At 61.6% G+C, this 17,011-nt stretch overlaps 2 protein-coding genes across 2 annotated transcripts; both read right to left on the bottom strand.

Moving 5' to 3' along the window:
* Positions 1-34: 34 nt before the first annotated feature.
* Positions 35-9,172, bottom strand: LOC140917906 (uncharacterized). Its single transcript, XM_073361431.2, has 11 exons — positions 8,699-9,172; positions 8,271-8,400; positions 6,636-6,758; positions 5,508-5,637; positions 5,320-5,377; positions 4,700-4,879; positions 3,748-3,933; positions 3,331-3,473; positions 2,195-2,279; positions 1,513-1,718; positions 35-916 (listed from the first exon to the last, which is right to left on the bottom strand). The coding sequence occupies exons 1-11, from the start codon at positions 8,768-8,770 to the stop codon at positions 787-789; spliced, it is 1,443 nt and encodes a 480-aa protein (XP_073217532.2). The 5' UTR covers positions 8,771-9,172; the 3' UTR covers positions 35-786.
* A 351-nt stretch (positions 9,173-9,523) lies between these two features.
* On the bottom strand, positions 9,524-15,918 carry LOC140918014 (uncharacterized). The gene is made up of 9 exons (XM_078854479.1): positions 15,847-15,918; positions 14,258-14,386; positions 13,953-14,045; positions 13,267-13,376; positions 12,170-12,258; positions 11,676-11,776; positions 11,325-11,468; positions 10,495-10,642; positions 9,524-9,729 (listed from the first exon to the last, which is right to left on the bottom strand). Exons 1-9 carry the CDS (start codon positions 15,916-15,918, stop codon positions 9,524-9,526), a joined length of 1,092 nt encoding a protein of 363 aa, XP_078710605.1.
* Between the last annotated feature and the right edge of the window lie 1,093 nt (positions 15,919-17,011).

Below are 17,011 nucleotides of genomic sequence, written 5' to 3'. Positions count from 1 at the left end.
CAGATCCGCCTGAGTCCGGCCCCTGCGGTTCTGCCCTTTGGGCGTTGCTGAGCAGCGGTGCAGTGAGCAGCCAGCCTGGTGAACCAAAGGCGGGTTTATTTGGACTGCAGGAACAAAGCATGCCGAGAACAAGCATTGTAAACAACCGGCTAAGCCCATGCTCACCACCTCCAGGGTAGCTGCGGCAGGTCTAGCTTCTTCAGACATGCCCAGTGGGTGCCTGTGTCCCCTAAAATCCCCTGCCCCCTCCAGAATGAGTCCCTTTTAAACCCTACTCCAGGTTTTGGATCTCTTGGGGCCTTTTCGGGCCCTGGCCTTGCCCTGAGCAGTGGCTGTGCTGGAGCCATTCTTTCCCTTCCTGCATGTTTTTCCCCGACAGCCCCTGAGAGCTTGTTTGTCCCCAAACTAACCCAATTAGCCAGACAGGAATCCCCAGTATCCAGGTCAGGCTGCAGTGTTGCAAACAGCTCCAGCTCAGTCCATACACTACCCCGCAGGCCAGCGCCAAAGCACAGGGTGTCCTCGCCAGGTCCTGGCCAGAGTGCAGCCGCCAACACAGAGAAGTGCGCTTCTGCAGGGGGGACTGGGGCCTGGCAGGGAAAGGAGGGCTGTGATTGCGCACATGTAGGGTAGGGGAGGCGGCAGCTGTCTGGCCATTCTGGACTGTGATTGGCTGGGATCCTTCCCCAACCAGCTGATTTTCAATAGATGGTTTCTCCAGCTGTGTCCTGGAGTCCGGAATGTGCCCACGGGATCGCGAGCCGATCTGGAGCCACAGCTGGGCGCTTACAGCCTCTCCAAGTGGCTGGTACCTATCAGGGCCACGCCGCGTCGGACGGGAAAGAAACTCCTCAGCGAGGCTGCGAAGGGCCTGGCTCTGGGACTGGCTGGGCCTGGGCCAGGCTGGCTCCTCCTGCTGCAAGGCATGGGGAGAACAGGACGAGCATTGGGAGCAGCACAAGGCCCTGGAACTGGGGGCATGGACACCAGGGTCCTAGCTTACAGGATATGCAGGGACCCAGCCTGGGCCAAGCAGGATGCTGCCCAATTTTAGCTGTGGCCTGAGTGTTAGTGATGCACTCTGGTCACTCAATGCTCGTGGGACAGGGCAGGGGGCTCTGCTTACACCCCAGCAGAAGCTGGACCCTCCAGCGACGCCCACTGGGGCATCGAGCTAAATCTGTGACCGGCCGAGCAGCCCAGCCCCCGGGGGCGGGTTGGCATCCAGAGCAAGCTGGCCATTGGCCCTGAGTCACGTGCAGAGGCCTCCCCGGCTACCTGGGGGCACATTTCCAACTTAGCTCTGGGGGTGCAGTCAGGACAATACACTCAGCTCTTGGCAATGGGAGAGGGCACCACAGAGGGGAGGGAAACCCCAGGCTCCTCGGGGGCAAGGAAGAGACAGCATGGTTGCCTGAGACCCCTCAGGCAGGAGACATTGCGGAGGAGGAGTGGTGGCTCTGGGGCCCTTGACGGGTACGTGGGGGGTGTGTGGTTCTTTCATTTGCCTACCTCACCTGGCGCTCCTGCAGCAGGTAGCCATTGAGGTCCATCTCCAGTAGCCGTGGGGTGATCACCAGTGGGCTTGGCAGTGCCAGGTCCTGCTCTGGCCAGACCCCGCTGCCCCCCAGTGCTGGGAAGCTCCACAGCTTGTGGGGCCCTTCCTCCCTTGGGGTGTGCAGCCGGAGACCCCGCATGGCCAGGGGGCTGCTCACTTCCTGCAGTCAGACACAGGCACCTCATTGCTGCGTCAGGGCAGATAGCTTCCCGCCTCTCCCTTTGCCAGACTGAGGCAGGGGGACCCAGTGAGGAACGACTGGGGCAGAGAAGGCCAGAGGGCAGACAGGGGAGCTGTAGCCTCTTGAGTCTGCCAGTTCCATCCTGTGTGGGCAACAGGGCCTCTCCCTCTGGGTTCTGTGTCTCTGCCCCATGCCCGAGACCAAGCCTGGATCTGGGGGAGCAACACTGAACCCCTACACTTACCCTAGGGATGAATGTGGCCCAGACAGGCCAGTGGCAATGCAGGCAGCACCCTCCTGCCAGGGGCAAGGGTTTGGGGTCCCTCTGATGTGCCCAGGTTGCACTGGGCCCACAGGGCGAGGTGCCTCTCTGGGGTAGCCCACCTGGTAGCCCTAGGCCCTCCAGACATCGCCCAGCCTAGTCCTGGGGGGGTCATAGCTGGCCAGGACCCTACCTGTCCCATCAGCGCTGGAACCAGCATCTTGGGAGTGGGTTGGGGCCGAGTGTCGCTCCTTCCAGGAGGGGTTAGTGCGGTCGGCCTGGAGCAGATGGGATAAAGCCCCGGGGAGGCTGTGAGGAGGGGAGGGTAATGGGGGCTGGGGGATGATCCAGGAGCCCAGACCCACCCACCTCCCAGGAGAGGCTGTAATGGGGAGGGATCTCAAGGGAGGCTGGAACAAGAGGGCCCCAGGGGGTTGGTTTGGAAGTGGGAGCTGCCCAGAGGAGGACGGTGGGCGGGACGAGGGCCCACAGCTGCCCTGTTCCCTGCTGCCAGAACCAGCAATGCCAATGGACAGGGGGATCCCTTGGGCTGGTGTGATGAAGTGGGACTCTTCTTAATGTTTCCTCTGAATAGTATGGGGGTGCCTCAGTTTCCCCTAGGCAGTTCTTAAGTATCTAGGTGGTGGGGTAAGGGTGTATGATCATTGCAGAGCCCTAGAGGGCCGGTGTGTGCAGGAGTCTGGACACAGAGAATGGCCGACACCCTGTTTCCTGGCAACTGATGGCCTGGGCCCTTCCCCCCTGCGAGGTGAGAGCTAAAGGGTTGGAGAACAAAGGAATCAGGTGACCACCTGGCCCGGGAAAGGAACAAAGCCCAGAGGAGGAGGGGCTGGAGGGAGTTTCAGTTTGGGGCTGGCTGGGACATGGAGTGAAGTGCAGACGTGGTTGTCTGGCTCACTGCCCCCCAAAATGGACCCAGCTGAGGGGTCCCGTTCTCTGCACCTGCAAGCTCTGTTTTAGACCATGTTCCTGTCGTCTAATAAACCTTCTGTTTTACTGGCTGGCTGAGAGTCACGTCTGACTGCGGAGTTGGGGTGCAGGACCCTCTGGCTTCCCCAGGAGCCCCACCTGAGTGGACTCGCTGGGGGGAAGCGCACGGAGGGGCAGAGGATGCTGAATGCTCCGAGGTCAGACCCAGGAAGGTGGAAGCTGTGTGAGCTGTGTGTCCTGAAGACAGGCTGCTCACAGAAAGGCGACTACCCCAGAGTCCTGACTGGCTTCATGGGAAGCAGTTCCAGAGCATCGCCCAGGGACTCTGTGACAGCTGGTTCCCACCCTGCCCCCCACCTGGGTGTGAGCGGGCATTACCGGCCAGCCCACGGCAGCACGGGCTGGATCAGGAACAGCCCCGAACGCTCCTCCACACGCCCCAACGTCTCGCTGAGCAGCTCTGCCAGCTGCAGCCGCCTCGCCCAGCTGCAGCGCCGCTCGCCCCGCCAGCACTGGAGTCTCTGCCAGGGACACGGAGGAAACCGAAGTGGGGTCAATGCAGAGAGCAGGGAGTGCCAGCACCCCAACCACCCAGCATGCCCCCAGCACATGCGGACACACACTGCCAGCACCCCCACACTCCAAAGGGACCCCGAGCACCCCTGCTCAGCCACACCCTGCTAGCGGCCTCTGGCCACAGACCCACTGATCCACCCACTCAGAGCAAAGCGCCTCTGGGCTCCAGCCAGGGAGCGAAGGAAAACAGGGCTGCCGAGCCGTCCTAGCCAGCCCTACCTGCTGCCTCAGCCCTCGGAGTCGCCCCAGCACACTGTGTGCCTTCACGCAGTCACAACTGCCCTGACGTTGCTCCAGGGTTTCTTCTGCCTCCTTCATGCAGACATGGGCCAGGTAACCCCTCACCAGGCCCTCGAACCTCTGGCGGCGGAGCCATCGGAAGCCCCCCATCAGCAGGCTGGCGTCCTGCCGGGGAAGATAGCCCCTGAGCACAGCACCACTCGCAGCCCGGCGTGGTCCTGTTCTTACTACATTGGGGTTCCCGGGGACCCCATTACACCCTCCATATTGTCTGCAGTAGACCCCAGTAGTCAGCTCAGATGCTGTTCTAGGCAGCCCACCCAGGAATCATGGCAGAGCCCTCATGGGCTAAATGTAGCTTGGCCTTCCCTGGATCCGGGTGAGGCACACGGCTCTCTTAGCTCATTTCCTGCTTGAAGGCAGCAGGATTCTAGTGGTCAGAGCACAGGGCAGGGTGTGGAAATTGCCATGGACTCCTGGGGTGGCCTCACAGTTTCCTCATCTGTCTCCCTGGAGGCGTGAGGATTTGGAAGGTATTTGGAGACACTCCGATGAAAGGGCAAGACACATTCTAGACTTGGCCTCTCTGAGCTAACGGGCCCCACTCACTCATCTGCCCTTCGGTGCAAGGCCATTGACCCAGGGCAGGGAGCGCGGGGGGAGCCAGCTGGAGAGATTATCACGTGAGTTGTTTGACATTCCTCCTCCCCGCATTTAGATGGTGGGCGACTCCGGCCACCCCAGCTCCCAGATGAAGGGAAAATGCCCCTCCCGTTGCCAACGGTTAGAGGCCGTGAGTGAGAGCAGCTCAGTGCCAGTGCAAGAAGCAGAGGGATGCCAGGGGAGGTGTCTGCTGGTAGCTTCCATTGCCAGGAGGTGATTCCAGCTGTTCCTCCAGGCTCGGCTGGTGTCTGAGAGCAGGCTCACCTACCTGGTACAGGCCCCATGGCACCTGGCCTCTGCATACACCTTGGTTCAGCACCCGTCTGTTGTGCAGCTCGTCCTGCTGAGTAAACAGGACCCTGGGGGCTCTCCTCTTGGCCCCGGCGCTGCCAGGCTTGGACCTGGGACTCAGCCCCCCTCCTGCGCTCATCAGCCGGCTTTGGGTTAGCTAGACAAGAATGGCAGGAGATGGTTAGCAGTAGCAACCCCTGGGCCTAGCTCCCCCGTCAGGGTGAGCACAGCTCCACTGCAGCCAATGGTGAATCACCATATGGGGGCGCTCTTCCCTCCACCAGTGCTGAGCCATGCCCCAGGACAAGCACTGGAGTGCCCATCCTGAGCACAAGAGCTGGCCGGTGAGTGGCCAGACTAACAGACACTGGGCGCGAGAGCAGGGTACCAGCCATCGCTAGCTGTCTGGCTGCCTCTGTGGCTGGGCACGCAGAGACCTGGGGGTGGATGCTGGCTGTTCATGCCCCCACTGCTCATTGCAGCTTGGGAGGCACCATGCCACCTCAGCTCCCTGCACTGACTTGTGCCAAGGGCAGCTCAGCCAGTCCAGGGGATTTGGGCCTGTACTGCCCACCCCAGCCTCCCAAGCTCCCTTACCGGGACAGCATGGGAACTGTGCCTTCCTCCTACAGGACGCTGGTCCAGAGCCAACGGGCTGAAACGAAGGGGAGAAAGAGCTGGGTAAGCAGCGAGGCACCTGGTCCCACAGAGCACTGGGGAGCTGAACTGTGTGCCCGGCAGCAGGGAGCTCAGGAAACTGGGACGACGCCCCCCCAACCACTTACTCTGCTCCACTCAGGGCAACGCCTTTTCCCAGAGCTGGTGCCGCAGCTCTCCCTTGATCTGACGTCACGTCCTGCGGCTGGAGCAGCATCTTGTCGTTATTGCATATACCTTCAAGCAAGCTGTAAAAAACTGGAAGCCACAGAAGCCGATCTTGCCTGTTGCTCTCCCTCCACTGTCCCCAGCACCCCCGACAGATAAACCCCTTCTTCCAACACTGGCACACTGCGATAACACTGGTTGCCATGGCATGTGCTAGGAGCTGTATGGAGTCGGTGGCGGACTGTCTAGTCTGCTGGGTTTCTACAGCCCCAGTGCAATGGGGCCCTAGGTATCACTGTACCAGGATCGTTAACAAACTAACAGTGTCTTGGTGCCACTCCCTAGCGGTCAGTAGAGTTGAGGTCGGGCAGGTCACCCAGGGGAGCGAATCCTAAAGCAAGATGCTTGCATGAGAGAGCCCAGGGCTGAACGTGCAGCAGCCAAATGCAGGCAGCAGGAGCATCCAGGCAGGGCACAAGGCGGGAGGGATCTCAGACCAATCAGGGCTTTACTGATCTGATGATCGTTGCACCCAGCAGTGACCAGACACCCGAGCACCTGTGCTAGGAGCTGATGTCAGCCCAGCAGCTCATGAAGGGGACAGCTCAGTTCTGCAGTGGCTGGAGGTTCCACAGGCACCGGCTGGGGTGCCAATGTGGGCAGTGAAGCTGGAACTCCAGCCAGACTTTCCAGCTTCTGGGTGTCACAAAACTGAGATATCCTAGGGTGTCTCTGATAGATCTGGATCACTGGCCGTGTACTCGCTGCTTTTACAACCTGGACCTAGCACAACTGCCCAGCTGCTGTACAAGCAGGCCCCTCCTGCAAGCCTGGGCAGGAGCACCGGCGGGCTGCAGGGAGCAATGCCAGGAGGGTGCCAGCGATTTCAAACCCAGAGGGCTGCTTGGGAGAGCTGGGAGCAATCAGAGCCGCCCAAGATCACATTGGCAGCAACGTGACCCAGGAAAGGAACAGAAGCAGCTCAGCTTCACAGTCAGCTGCTCTGGAGACCACACCCAGCGCTGTAGAGCCCCCTGGGCAGCCTTGCCATGCCTGGCTGGGAGTCTCAGGCCCAGCGAGTCCCATACCTAGGGTAGCGTTCCCAAGCAGTGTGCAGATTTCAGCTCTGGCTGCGTCCTCCGGGGCCGCTGGGAGCGCTGTCATCAGCGTACCACACGGGCCGTCCAGGAGCCGAGCCAGCACGTGGAGCTCTGCAATCCAAGCACTAACGGGTCAGCCGCTTAACCACGATCATTGCGCGGCACCTTCCAGCCGAGGGCACCAGCACATGGGTCAGTGGCGGGGACTGAGCTCGGAACTGCTGGATCCAAAACCACAGCCCCTGCTGCCTGAGCTGAAGGGCAAGGCCAGCAGCACCAAGGCCCAGCTCACCCACATGGTCTGCCCACCAGAGACGGAGGCAGCGGGCTACGGGAGCACCCAAAGTGCACCAGCTCAGCCTCGCCACCCCTGGGCCACAGAGGGGGGCAGTGACTTGGCTGGGGTCTACAGGCAGCACGTGGCACAGCCAGGGCTGGAACCCAGGAGTCCTGATGCCCATTACCCTGCTGTAATCATGACTCTGCTCCTGGCGTTACCACCAGTGGATTTACCAATTGCTCGCCCACTACGCTGTCTAGGTAGCCTATAGCTGGCCACGGCCCTACTGCAGGCTGGGAGGGTAAATACATTGAATGGGGATGGGACCAGATACAGACCTTAGCTAGTCCCAGGCAGGACTGGCCTGCTGGGGTGGCAGGGTCCCAGGAACAGGCTGCTCCTGCTAACTCTAGGGCCTCTGCCCTCCGGTTAAGGAGTGCGCTGCCTGCCTAAGCGCCACAGCTTGCTACGGACACACCAGGGGCTGCTGCTGCCTTTCCCCCCGTTCCTGGTGGCTTCACCTTTAGCGATAAGTCCTGCCCTCAAGGTCTCTATGAAGGCCACCACGCAGCTGTCGGCTCCACGGTGTCCCGCTGCAGGCGCTGGGGTTGCCCCGCCGTGGGACTGGGACAGGGCATCTGGGGAAGCACCTGGGTCAGGTGGAGACAGGGTCAGTCCTGGCCAGGCACCATTCTGGGCAGCAGAGCACAGCGGGGCTCCTCTCTGGGCATACCCGCACGACTGCTTGTGGGGGGACGGGTTAGGGGCCCTAGTGGGCTGGGCACATCCCCGGCCCCCCACGGCTGCATGGCTCTTCACGGTGCCAAGCAGAGGCTGTGATCGAGGGGGCATTGCCTGGGCATGGCAGGGCCAATCCTTGTGCTGTAGAAAACACCCCCTGGCCCTGTAAATGCCACCCAGACACTTGGGGAGCAGGGCCTAGAACCCCCACCCATCCGCTCCCCAAAGTCAGGCCTCTGCTGCCTGATCTGAAGGAGGTTGGCTCCCTTCGCTGCTGGCAGTAGCAATCCTTTCACCCCCCACAGGGGCCTTGCTTCTACAAGGCAACATGCCCAGAGACACACAGTATGGGACGCCAAGGAGGCATGCCCACCCTACAATACACAGGCAGAGCTGGCTTCCCAAGGCAAGCCATGGGGATGATGGGCCTGATCCTGCAGTCTCAGGCAGACCCCCAGCAACATTACCTGAGGGCATTGCCCCCCAGCATGCCTGTGCCAGGCTGTCCTTGTCCCTCTCTAGCATTATCCTGAAGGCCTGCCTGGCCTGGGCACAGAGGAGGCACATGCTGGTGAAGGCTGTCTGCAATATGTCCCACTCACCTGCTCTGGGGGCGCCCCCATGTCTGGTGGGCCCGGGGGAAGGAGTGGCTCCTCCAGCAGGGGTGGGGGGCAGAGTCAGCTCAGGGAAACCTCTGGCCTTCAAAGCCAACTGCGATCCAGCTGCAAACATCTGGAAATCAGACCAAGAATCCCCAAAGTCACCGTGGCAGCAGCAGCGCCCACCTTGGGGCGCCGGAAAAGGCAGTGATGGTGCCAGGCTCCCGGCCAGCCCCTTGCTCTGCCCAGCCCCATTCAAAACGCTGCTGAAAATCCCTTTCCAGCCCATCGCTCTGCCCCCCGCCCACCAGCCTCAGTCCGCTCCACGCTGCTCCTCTGCTCAGCTCACACCAAGTCGCTGCCCTGCCCCCTCCACTCTGCCAGGCTCAGCTGCTGCGCCACCCCCCACCGTGCCTGCGACGTCACCTCACCTGTGGGGCTGTCTCCACTCGCTCAGCCGGCTGCACCGGCTGTGTCTGCTGCACCATCTCCATCGGCTGCATTGGCAGGTTCTGCAGCACTGTCCCCAACTGCTGAGCGGTCTCCCCCCGCTGGGACGTCTCTGCTGGGCACGTCGTCTCCGCTGGGTGCCATGTCTGCTGCAAGAATCTCTGCCCCTCCTAGAGCACAGGACAGGCAACCCCGCCCCAGCACTCGTGCAGGTCCCAGGCCACCCCAGCCTGCCCTTCCACACACAGGGCAGGTGCGGATTTTGGCTATGCGGCCCCCCCCCGCGGCGAGGGACAATCCTGGCAATGCGTGCCTGCTGGAGCATGCCCGGCTGGGAGGCCATGCCCAGGCCTGTCACACACCCGGCATCCAAGCAATGAACCCCCTGGACCCACAGATCCTGGAGAGCCCCACGGAGCTTGGACACTCCCTCACATGACAGGCAGCGACTTGGGAGAATCTGAAATCTCCTCTCTTCCCCTAGGAGATCTTGTGCCCCCGGAACCAGCCCCCATCCCCCACCATGCCAGGCCCTGCAAACACCCACCTCCTCCCACTCAGCTGCCATGGTCCTGCAGTGCCTTTCCCAGTGCTCTGTGTCCTCATGGCTTTGCAGTTGGGCTGCAGCTAACTCTGCCTCCAGGGCGGCCAGGAGCTGGAAACCACAAGCCAGCACTCAGACTGAGACCCAGCTGCAGGACGAGCTCCCTGGCCCCTCCCTTGCCCGGTTCTCCCCCTCCCCACCGTGCCCCTCCCCATCTCCATTCTGAGGAGGTGCCAACCCCTGACCAGGTGCCGGTTCGCTCTCATGGCGGTGCAGGCCCAGGCCCAATCCTCAGGAAATCAGGAGTGAGAAGGAAAAGAAAGAGCCCTCCTGAGTGGTCCCCGAAGGCCGACCTCCTCTCCCCTCCCCCCGACAACAGGACACCCACCTCACATGTAGCCGAGGCCTCGGGGGTCTGCACCGCTCCAATCCCGGCTGCAGCGCCCCGCCTGGGGCTCCTCTCACCCCCTGCAGAGACGGGCACGAAATAAAGGTAATTAGGTGCCTAACTCCCATTGGTTTCAATACCTTTGAGTCACACAGCCTTGGCAGCGGATGCACAAAGGACATCTCCCTGCAGTGCCAGCCCCTCCCAGACGGGAGCAGCTGTGAAATCACCCGTTTTCCTTCCCCACCATGAGCTCGCCCCGCTGACCCCAGCTGCGGGCGCCAGTCCACAGGCTGGGCCAACACAGGCCTGGCATGCCGGGCTCCCCAGGAACACTGCCAGCAGGAACAGCACAGGGCAGTGGGATGTGGGGCCTGGGCATCTCCTGGAGCTCTGTCCCCTCTGCCCTGGGGACATGACCTTGGACCCCTCCAGCCAGAGGAGAGGCTGCCCATCCTGGGGCTGACAGAGCCCAGGGCACGCAGGGCAGGGCTGGGCACACTCAGTCACCCCCAACCCTTTTGCAGTGAGTCTCTGGGCCTGATCCCTGCATTGATCTCACCACCTCTCTGGTATTGTCCCCTAGGCCTTTGCACATCCTCCACCCCACCCAAACCTGCACCCAGATCCTACCACACAGCTTGGCAGCCAGTCCCCTGGGGAATGGAGCCTGGGGGAGAAGGCAACTGCTGTTGGGGTCCCCTGGCATTTCCGGCCCCTCATTCAGGGATCCAGCCCAGAGCCGCCCTTCCAAGGAGTGGGACTCTAGGGGCTGCAACCCCACCTGCCTCCCCTCCCCACAAGGTGAGCTAGGGCTCGGCTGAGCAGCCCCGGATAGCAGGTACCTGCAGGATGTGTGGCTGAATCCTCTTCAGCATCTTCCTCTTCCTTTCCGGCTTCCCTGGGCCCTCTGGCTGGCCCAGCCAGTGCCCCTGGCCCCGGGACAGCTGAGTGTGCCAAGGGACCACCAATGGGCTGCGGCTGATCCGAGTGCTGAGCAGGGAGAGAAGTGGGGACGGAGGGAGTGACAGGGGGAGACAGGCAGGGGGACCAGAGACCTGGATCTGCTGGAACAGGGGGGTAAGTAACTCACAAGGGGGTGAGGGGGCTTGGAGCAGGGAGCTAATACTCACGGAGGAGCTGGGTGGGGGGAAGTAAAGCACCGGGGGTGCAGAGGAGCAGAAGCTCCGAGCTGATGGGGGGAGGACACTAGAACCCACGACCCGAACTCGCGACCCCCCCCTACAGCCTGCCCGGGGGGCGGCTCAGCCACCCCATCCAGGGTGGATCCTCAGTTGCGGGGAGAGTCTGCTGTGCAGCCAGGTCGAGGGCATCAAGCATTGTCGGGGTGACGGGGACTCACCTTTGGGATCGGGAACACCCCTTCAGGTCGCACCATGGACTCTGCCAGCCCTTTCCCAAGCTCCCTTCCTGCTGGTGGCCCCTCCTGGGCAACCCCCGCGCAAGAGGGGAGCAGCCCCCCTGAGCATGCAGCAGGGCTGGATGGGGAGCATTTGCTGCACTGGGACAGGAGGAGTGGGGTTAGTCCTGGCACTGAGTCCCTCCCTCCCCCATCCCCTGGGCCAGCGTGCAGTGCCGGGGAGTCACCCTGCGAGCACAGCTGGGCACAGAGTCTGTGGGGTCAGCTCCTTTCCTGGGCCAGCTGGGCCCTCACCTGGGTGGCCACATCCCTCCGCGGCCGCGCCTTCTCCTGCAGGAACCCGTCCAGCTCTGCTATGTGCAAGTCCCGGGTCCTCAGCTCGGCTTCCAGGCGGGCCCTCTGAGCCCCACTCTCCTGCTCCAGGCTTTGCAGGCGTCTCTGCACGGGCAGGGAGGGGAGGGCTGGTTAGCAGGGCGCCCGGGCACAAGGGACAGTGGGGCAGGAGCAGCACCAGGGAGAAGAAGGTCCCTCTCCCCACCCCAGACTTTGGGAGCTGCTACGGGTGGTGGGCCGGGGCAGTGTCAGAAGCTGTCTCTCCATCCCTTCCCCATGCAGGGCCTACGGGCACCCCTCCCCGCTGCCCACCTGGGTGCTCTCCAGCTGGGCTCGGGAGAGCCGGCTCTCCTTTGCCTTCATCTCGCTCAGCTGCTGCAGGTCCTTCAGCTGTCGTTCCTTGGTCTCCACGTCTGGAAGAGACCGACAGCCGCCGGGCATGAGAGGGCACTTCTGTCAGGCCCTCAGGTGGCAGTACAGGGCAGTGTCCCCAGGGGACCCTGAGCAGGGACTGCCTGCTGCCAGCAAAGACCCCAGGCCAGGGGTCAGCCAGAGCCCCATTGCAGAGCCTGGCAGGTGGGAGGGCCAGGAGAGCTGAATGCTGGGACTCACAGGGCACCCTGGGCTCCGATACTGGCATCACCCATGTAGTGGCTGGCCTGGCGACTGCTGCTCACGCACCTGCCAGAGGCCTTGCTGCAGGGCCTGCATGTGGCCAGCCATGGCGCGTGGTGGAGAGCTGCAGCCACAGGATGCAATGCTGGGGAGCCCACCCGTGTCACAGGGGGTGGGACACAGCCCCTCACCTGCTTGAGCCTGCAGGAGCCTGTGTTTGATCTGGACCACCTCTTCCTTAGCCTTGTCTAAAGCCTTCTCCACTTGCTTCCTGTGGCTCCTGAAGGACAAACCCCATCTTGCCTGATCATTGCCAGCGCCCCAGGCCAGCCCCTGCCCAGCCCCACCCTGCCCAGCTGCAGTTGGGGGAACCCCCAGGGTAGAGTACCTAGGAACACGCGTGCAGGGCAGAGAGCCTGTTTCAAGGGGGTTCAGCACAGAGCCCAGCTCTTCAGCCTGGCTGTCCTGCCCTGTGCCCTGTCCTGCCTTGGCAGAGGGGTGTCAAGTACACAGCCTCTCTCTGGGACCAGCTGGTTGTTGGCACAAATCCCACAGTCCCCTGCCCTGCGGCTACAGCTTCTGCCTTTTGGGGTCAAACGTAGCCTGCCTCGAAGGGGAGCTGCTCTGTTGAATGGGACCCACTCAGCAGGGGGCTGGTCTCCTGCGAGTTGTCTGGGCTAGTTGTTCAGAGCCTGCTGGCCTCAGCTAACAGGCCTGGGGGTTTAGCTGTTAGATCCAGGAGGCCCAGACTCCCTCCCACTGGCCTGGGGCACAGCGTGACATAGGGTGATCTGACCTTTCTACGGTCTTTGATTACTTTCTCTCTCCCGAGGAAATACAGTTCTGTTACCCAGACACGGTTGCTGTGTGTGGGGGAGACCCGAGCATGGTGGACTGGCCCCTTTGCCCAGCACCCCTCTCTGTGACTTGCCTCAGGGAAATGGAGAACCCAGGACTCTGACAAAAGATCGACAGGGTCCTACTGGTTGTGTTAGGGGTTAAATGGGGCTGGTCCCCCAGCTAGACTGATCCGCGTTAGGCTGCGTGCACATGGCCATCACCTAGCCAAGTTGCACAGTGACCATCCTGCTCAGCTGCTGAGGGAAGGTCATCAGTGTAATGAGCCTGGAGGTCTCAGCTCTGCTGCAGGCTATCTCCTCAACCCACTCCAAGAGCATGGCTGATAGCAGGTGCCAGGAGCAGCACATGAAAAGGGAGATCTGCCGGCGCAGGGTCCGGAAGGCAGGCAGGCAGGCTGTAGTGGACACATTTGCCTGCCCAGAGGTACCTTTTGGGGCTGTGGGTGGCCAGGGCGCTGGTCATGTAGCTGACAATGTCCTTGTTCAGATCCGCCAGGCGGGACATGGCTGCCTCGGCCGAACTCAGAGCCGCTGTCACCTGGCAGCAGAGATGGGCAGCCCCTGAGACAGCCTCTTGCAGGGGTGGGGATGGGAGAGGGGCCTAGGGACAGTGCCCACAAGTGACTGCGGGCTGCCAAGTGCCCTGGGTGAAATGGGCTGGGGGGGGCACAGCCTAGTGCCCACATCTGATGGTCTGCTCCCAGCTGGCACTAACCAGGGACATGATGGGAGAAGCCCCTGGAGTCTGCCCCTCCCTTCACCTTTGACTCAGCTCCTCCTGGTCGGGTGCTGCTTGGTTAATCTCTCCCAGCACCCCGGGGGCATCCCTAGCCCAGAGCAACTGGCCCGCAGGAGTGTGGGCTCGTGGGCAGGCCCTAAGCAAACCAGCGGAGCGACACTTCCAAGAGCCTATAAAAAGCAGCAGGAATGTGAGTGGGGAGGTGGCTCACACTGCCAGCAGCCAGTGGGTTGCTCATTGACATGGGGTTGTCTAGCAGGTGGGTGGCTATGTGGGGCTGGACAGGGTGCCCCGTGGGCTCTGGGGTCATGGCACTGCTGTGCCAGTCACTCAGCCCCAGGGATGGCAAAGTGGCTCCAGCCTGCTGGGCATTACCGTGCCAGCCACGTCGTCCATGTGCACGGGGAAGTCGTCGGGCAGGCTGTGGCTCTCCTCCGCCAGCCCGAGCTCCGCAGAGCAGCTGAAGAACTGCAAGGGAGAGAAGCGCGGGTCAGAGTCCAGCCTGCGTCCCGGGCCAGAGGGGACAGCTGCTTGCCAAGGCCCAACTGGCGAGGCCCCAGCTGTGCCCGTTTCAACCTGGAGCCTGCATCTCTGCACAGAGGCATTGTCACGGGTATGATGTTTGCCTCTGGGCCCCCCAGATTCTCCCCGGATCCCCGCACACCACGGACCCCTCTGACCTCCTGCAGCTGGCTCAGGAGGCTGTTGCGCTGCCCACAGGACTCCTGGTACCCCACGATGAAGACAGTCACTTGCTGCTGGTATCTCCTCTTCTTCACAGGGTCCCCCAAGACGGCTGCCAGCTGCTCCTGGGCATCCGGGAGAGAAACTCTGGGCTCATGCAGCCCGGGACAGCGCGCCCCTTCCCATGCTCAGGGTGTATGACGAATACACACCGCTGGCTCTCCCTTAAGGCTGTTCGGAGCCAACTGGGCCTGTCCTGCCTCACTCAGATCTCCAGAGCTCACCCTTGGATAAGGTGGACTGTGGCCCAGATTCCCCCTTCTGCCCTCTCCCCAGACCCAGATTAGACCAGGGTGCAAGCCTTTGGCTTCCCTTGCTTGCCAAAGCAAGTCATTAGCAAATGGCTAAGTCCCATGTAATGTACAGGCGGGTGTCTGGCATCGCTGCGGCTCAAGCGTGGGAGTGTTACGAACATAATGATCCAGGGTTCTTATAGCACCTCCCATCAGCTCTCAAAGCCCTTGACACCGACCTCCTCTGTAATTATGTCCATTGTACAAAGGGGAAACTGAGGCACAGCAAGGGACTATGACTTGCCCAATGTCATCTAACAGGCCAGGGCAGAGCCAGGCCTAGAACCCAGATCTCCTGAAACCCAGTGCAGTGCTCTTTCCACTAGACCACACTGCCTTCTGCAGCAATGCTGGGCAAAGAGCTAAAAACCCACCCAAACCAGTGGCTTGCACTCCCCACAATTCATGGGGGGGTCTCATTCACTAACATGATCCAGCCTAATTTGCACTTCACCAGGGCCTAGCACTCACAAAACTCCTGACAGGGTGGGGATTTTCCTAGTTAAACACTTTCACTTGGCCAATCAAGTGAAAGGGGGAGGGATAGCTCAGTGGTGTGAGCATTGGCCTGCTAAATCCAGGGTTGTGAGTTCAATCCTTGAGGGGGCCATTTAGGGACCTGGGACAAAAATTGGGGATTGGTCCCCCTTTAAGCAGGGGGTTGGACTAGATGACCAACTGAGGTCCCTTCCAACCCTGATATCCTATGATCAGGATGCACAAACAATTCCACGTGACAGTTTGCTGCAAATCCCCCCTGCCCACGAGGTGCCTGAAGAGGGGCTCTGTGGCAGCACTCAGGGCGCAAGCCAAGGGCCACAAAGCCTGGCTCCGCTTCTGTACAGTGGGCACCAGCCACGCTGGCACCTTCTATAGCTCCCAGCCCTGGGGTTACATCACCCCCAGCTGTGTGGCAGGAGCTGGGGGGGAGGAGACAACACTGGAGCCTTGAGTGCATGGGGCTGGGGGGAGGGGTGGGATACATTTATTCCAGCAGGAGGGCTCCTTAGGTTGCAATCAGCCTCCAATCTGACTCGTTACTGCGCTGCCCTTAGCCCCCCCCCCATTTCAGCCCTGCCTCCCCTCCCCTCCCCTGACAGGAACTACCCCATGCAGGGGCAGGGACCTGTCTGTGCAGCAGCCCAGCCCTGGCGGTTGTTTCACCCTCGCCCCGTGGGGCAGGGGGCTATGGAACAGGCCTGGGGAGAAGCACTGTGCCCTGTTGAACCTACCACATCCTCCACAATCTCCGTGGCTGCTTGCTGGGCAGAGGAGACCTGCTCACTGCGCTCATAGGCCTGCATCATCTGACAGGAAGTGAAAGGGTTAATTAGGAAAGGCCTGGGGCACTGCCGGGTATGACACACATGTCACTTGCTGCCCCCCCACCCAGACAGGGCCAAGGCCCATTGCTAGAGTTGGGGAGAGCATCCTAGCTTGAGCAGGCAGGGAAACATGCCAGGAAGGCGGCTGCATGCCCCTCACCTATGGGGATGAGCAGAGCCGGTAAGGAGAGCAGGAGCATCTCTACAGAACAGGGGGGCAGGAGTGGAAAGCAGCAGAGGAGAGGGAAGGGAGCAGAGGGTGATGTGTAGGGAGCAAGGCCTGCCTGCCCTTTTTCTCTGCTGTAGAGATGGGGGAGGTAGCTCGGCCCTCTCTGAGCTTCTGGTTCAAGCTCTCTGCAGACTCAGACAGACATCCCTGCAGCAGCTTCCTTTCACAACTATGTGGGCTACAAACTTCTCCCTTCAGCGGCAGTGCCCCCTCGACCCCTGCTGCGGCTGGAAGCTGTGTCACGCTTGGGTCAGGGCTCCAGCAGGGAACAGCATGGGATCCCCGGTCGGGGGCAACTTGCAGCTAGACAGGGATGGACGTATGGAAATGCCGTTTGCTCACATGGTCAATCCGCGCCCGGATCTTTTCCAGCTCCTCCCTGGTTTCCTCAGCCTGCCGCGCTGCCTTGGATCACAGTCGGGGCAGGCCCGACCCAGCTGTGGAGGCTGCTGTCCCAGCTGGTCTCCATGGCCGCCAGCCTGGGCAGGAGGAGGCAGAGGTGATGCAGCGGGAGTCTCTGCCCCCAGCCTATGTAATTTGTTTCCTTGGCTTTGGGCTGAGAGAAACCCCAGCTCTCAGATGATCCACAGATTTTCCTTTTCTCCCCCCTTCCACACATGGCCCCTCCTATACACACAGCTCAGCCCAGGAGGCTGGTTACGGGGCTGAGTCCCTCACTGGCCCACCACTATCTGCTCTTTAGCCGGCTCCTAAACCTTGGGGTGGGATGGGGAGTGCTGTGCCGTGTGGCATGCAGAGCGCTGGATTTGCTATTTACACCAGTCACCCCCTCTCTCACCCTTCTTGTTAACACAGCACCAAGGGGCAGAGATTGACGTGCTC

Source organism: Lepidochelys kempii, chromosome 10 (assembly GCF_965140285.1).
Source record: "Lepidochelys kempii isolate rLepKem1 chromosome 10, rLepKem1.hap1, whole genome shotgun sequence".
NCBI classification, from domain to species: domain Eukaryota; kingdom Metazoa; phylum Chordata; order Testudines; family Cheloniidae; genus Lepidochelys; species Lepidochelys kempii.
This window is presented reverse-complemented; position numbering and strand designations above follow the sequence as displayed.

Excerpts from the sequence above, each read along its gene's own strand:
- LOC140917906 (XM_073361431.2), bottom strand. The coding sequence starts at position 8,770 with ATGCAGCCGATGGAGATGGTGCAGCAGACACAGCCGGTGCAGCCGGCT. Across the intron at positions 5,378-5,507 it reads GTTGCCCTGAGTGGAGCAGA|CCCGTTGGCTCTGGACCAGC; the intron begins GTAAGTGGTTGG and ends CCTTCGTTTCAG. Across the intron at positions 1,719-2,194 it reads TTCCAGCGCTGATGGGACAG|GAAGTGAGCAGCCCCCTGGC; the intron begins GTAGGGTCCTGG and ends GTCTGACTGCAG.
- LOC140918014 (XM_078854479.1), bottom strand. The coding sequence starts at position 15,918 with ATGCAGGCCTATGAGCGCAGTGAGCAGGTCTCCTCTGCCCAGCAAGCA. Across the intron at positions 11,777-12,169 it reads GCTCCTGCAGGCTCAAGCAG|ACGTGGAGACCAAGGAACGA; the intron begins GTGAGGGGCTGT and ends GGTCTCTTCCAG. Across the intron at positions 9,730-10,494 it reads TTCAGCCACACATCCTGCAG|GGGGTGAGAGGAGCCCCAGG; the intron begins GTACCTGCTATC and ends CCGTCTCTGCAG.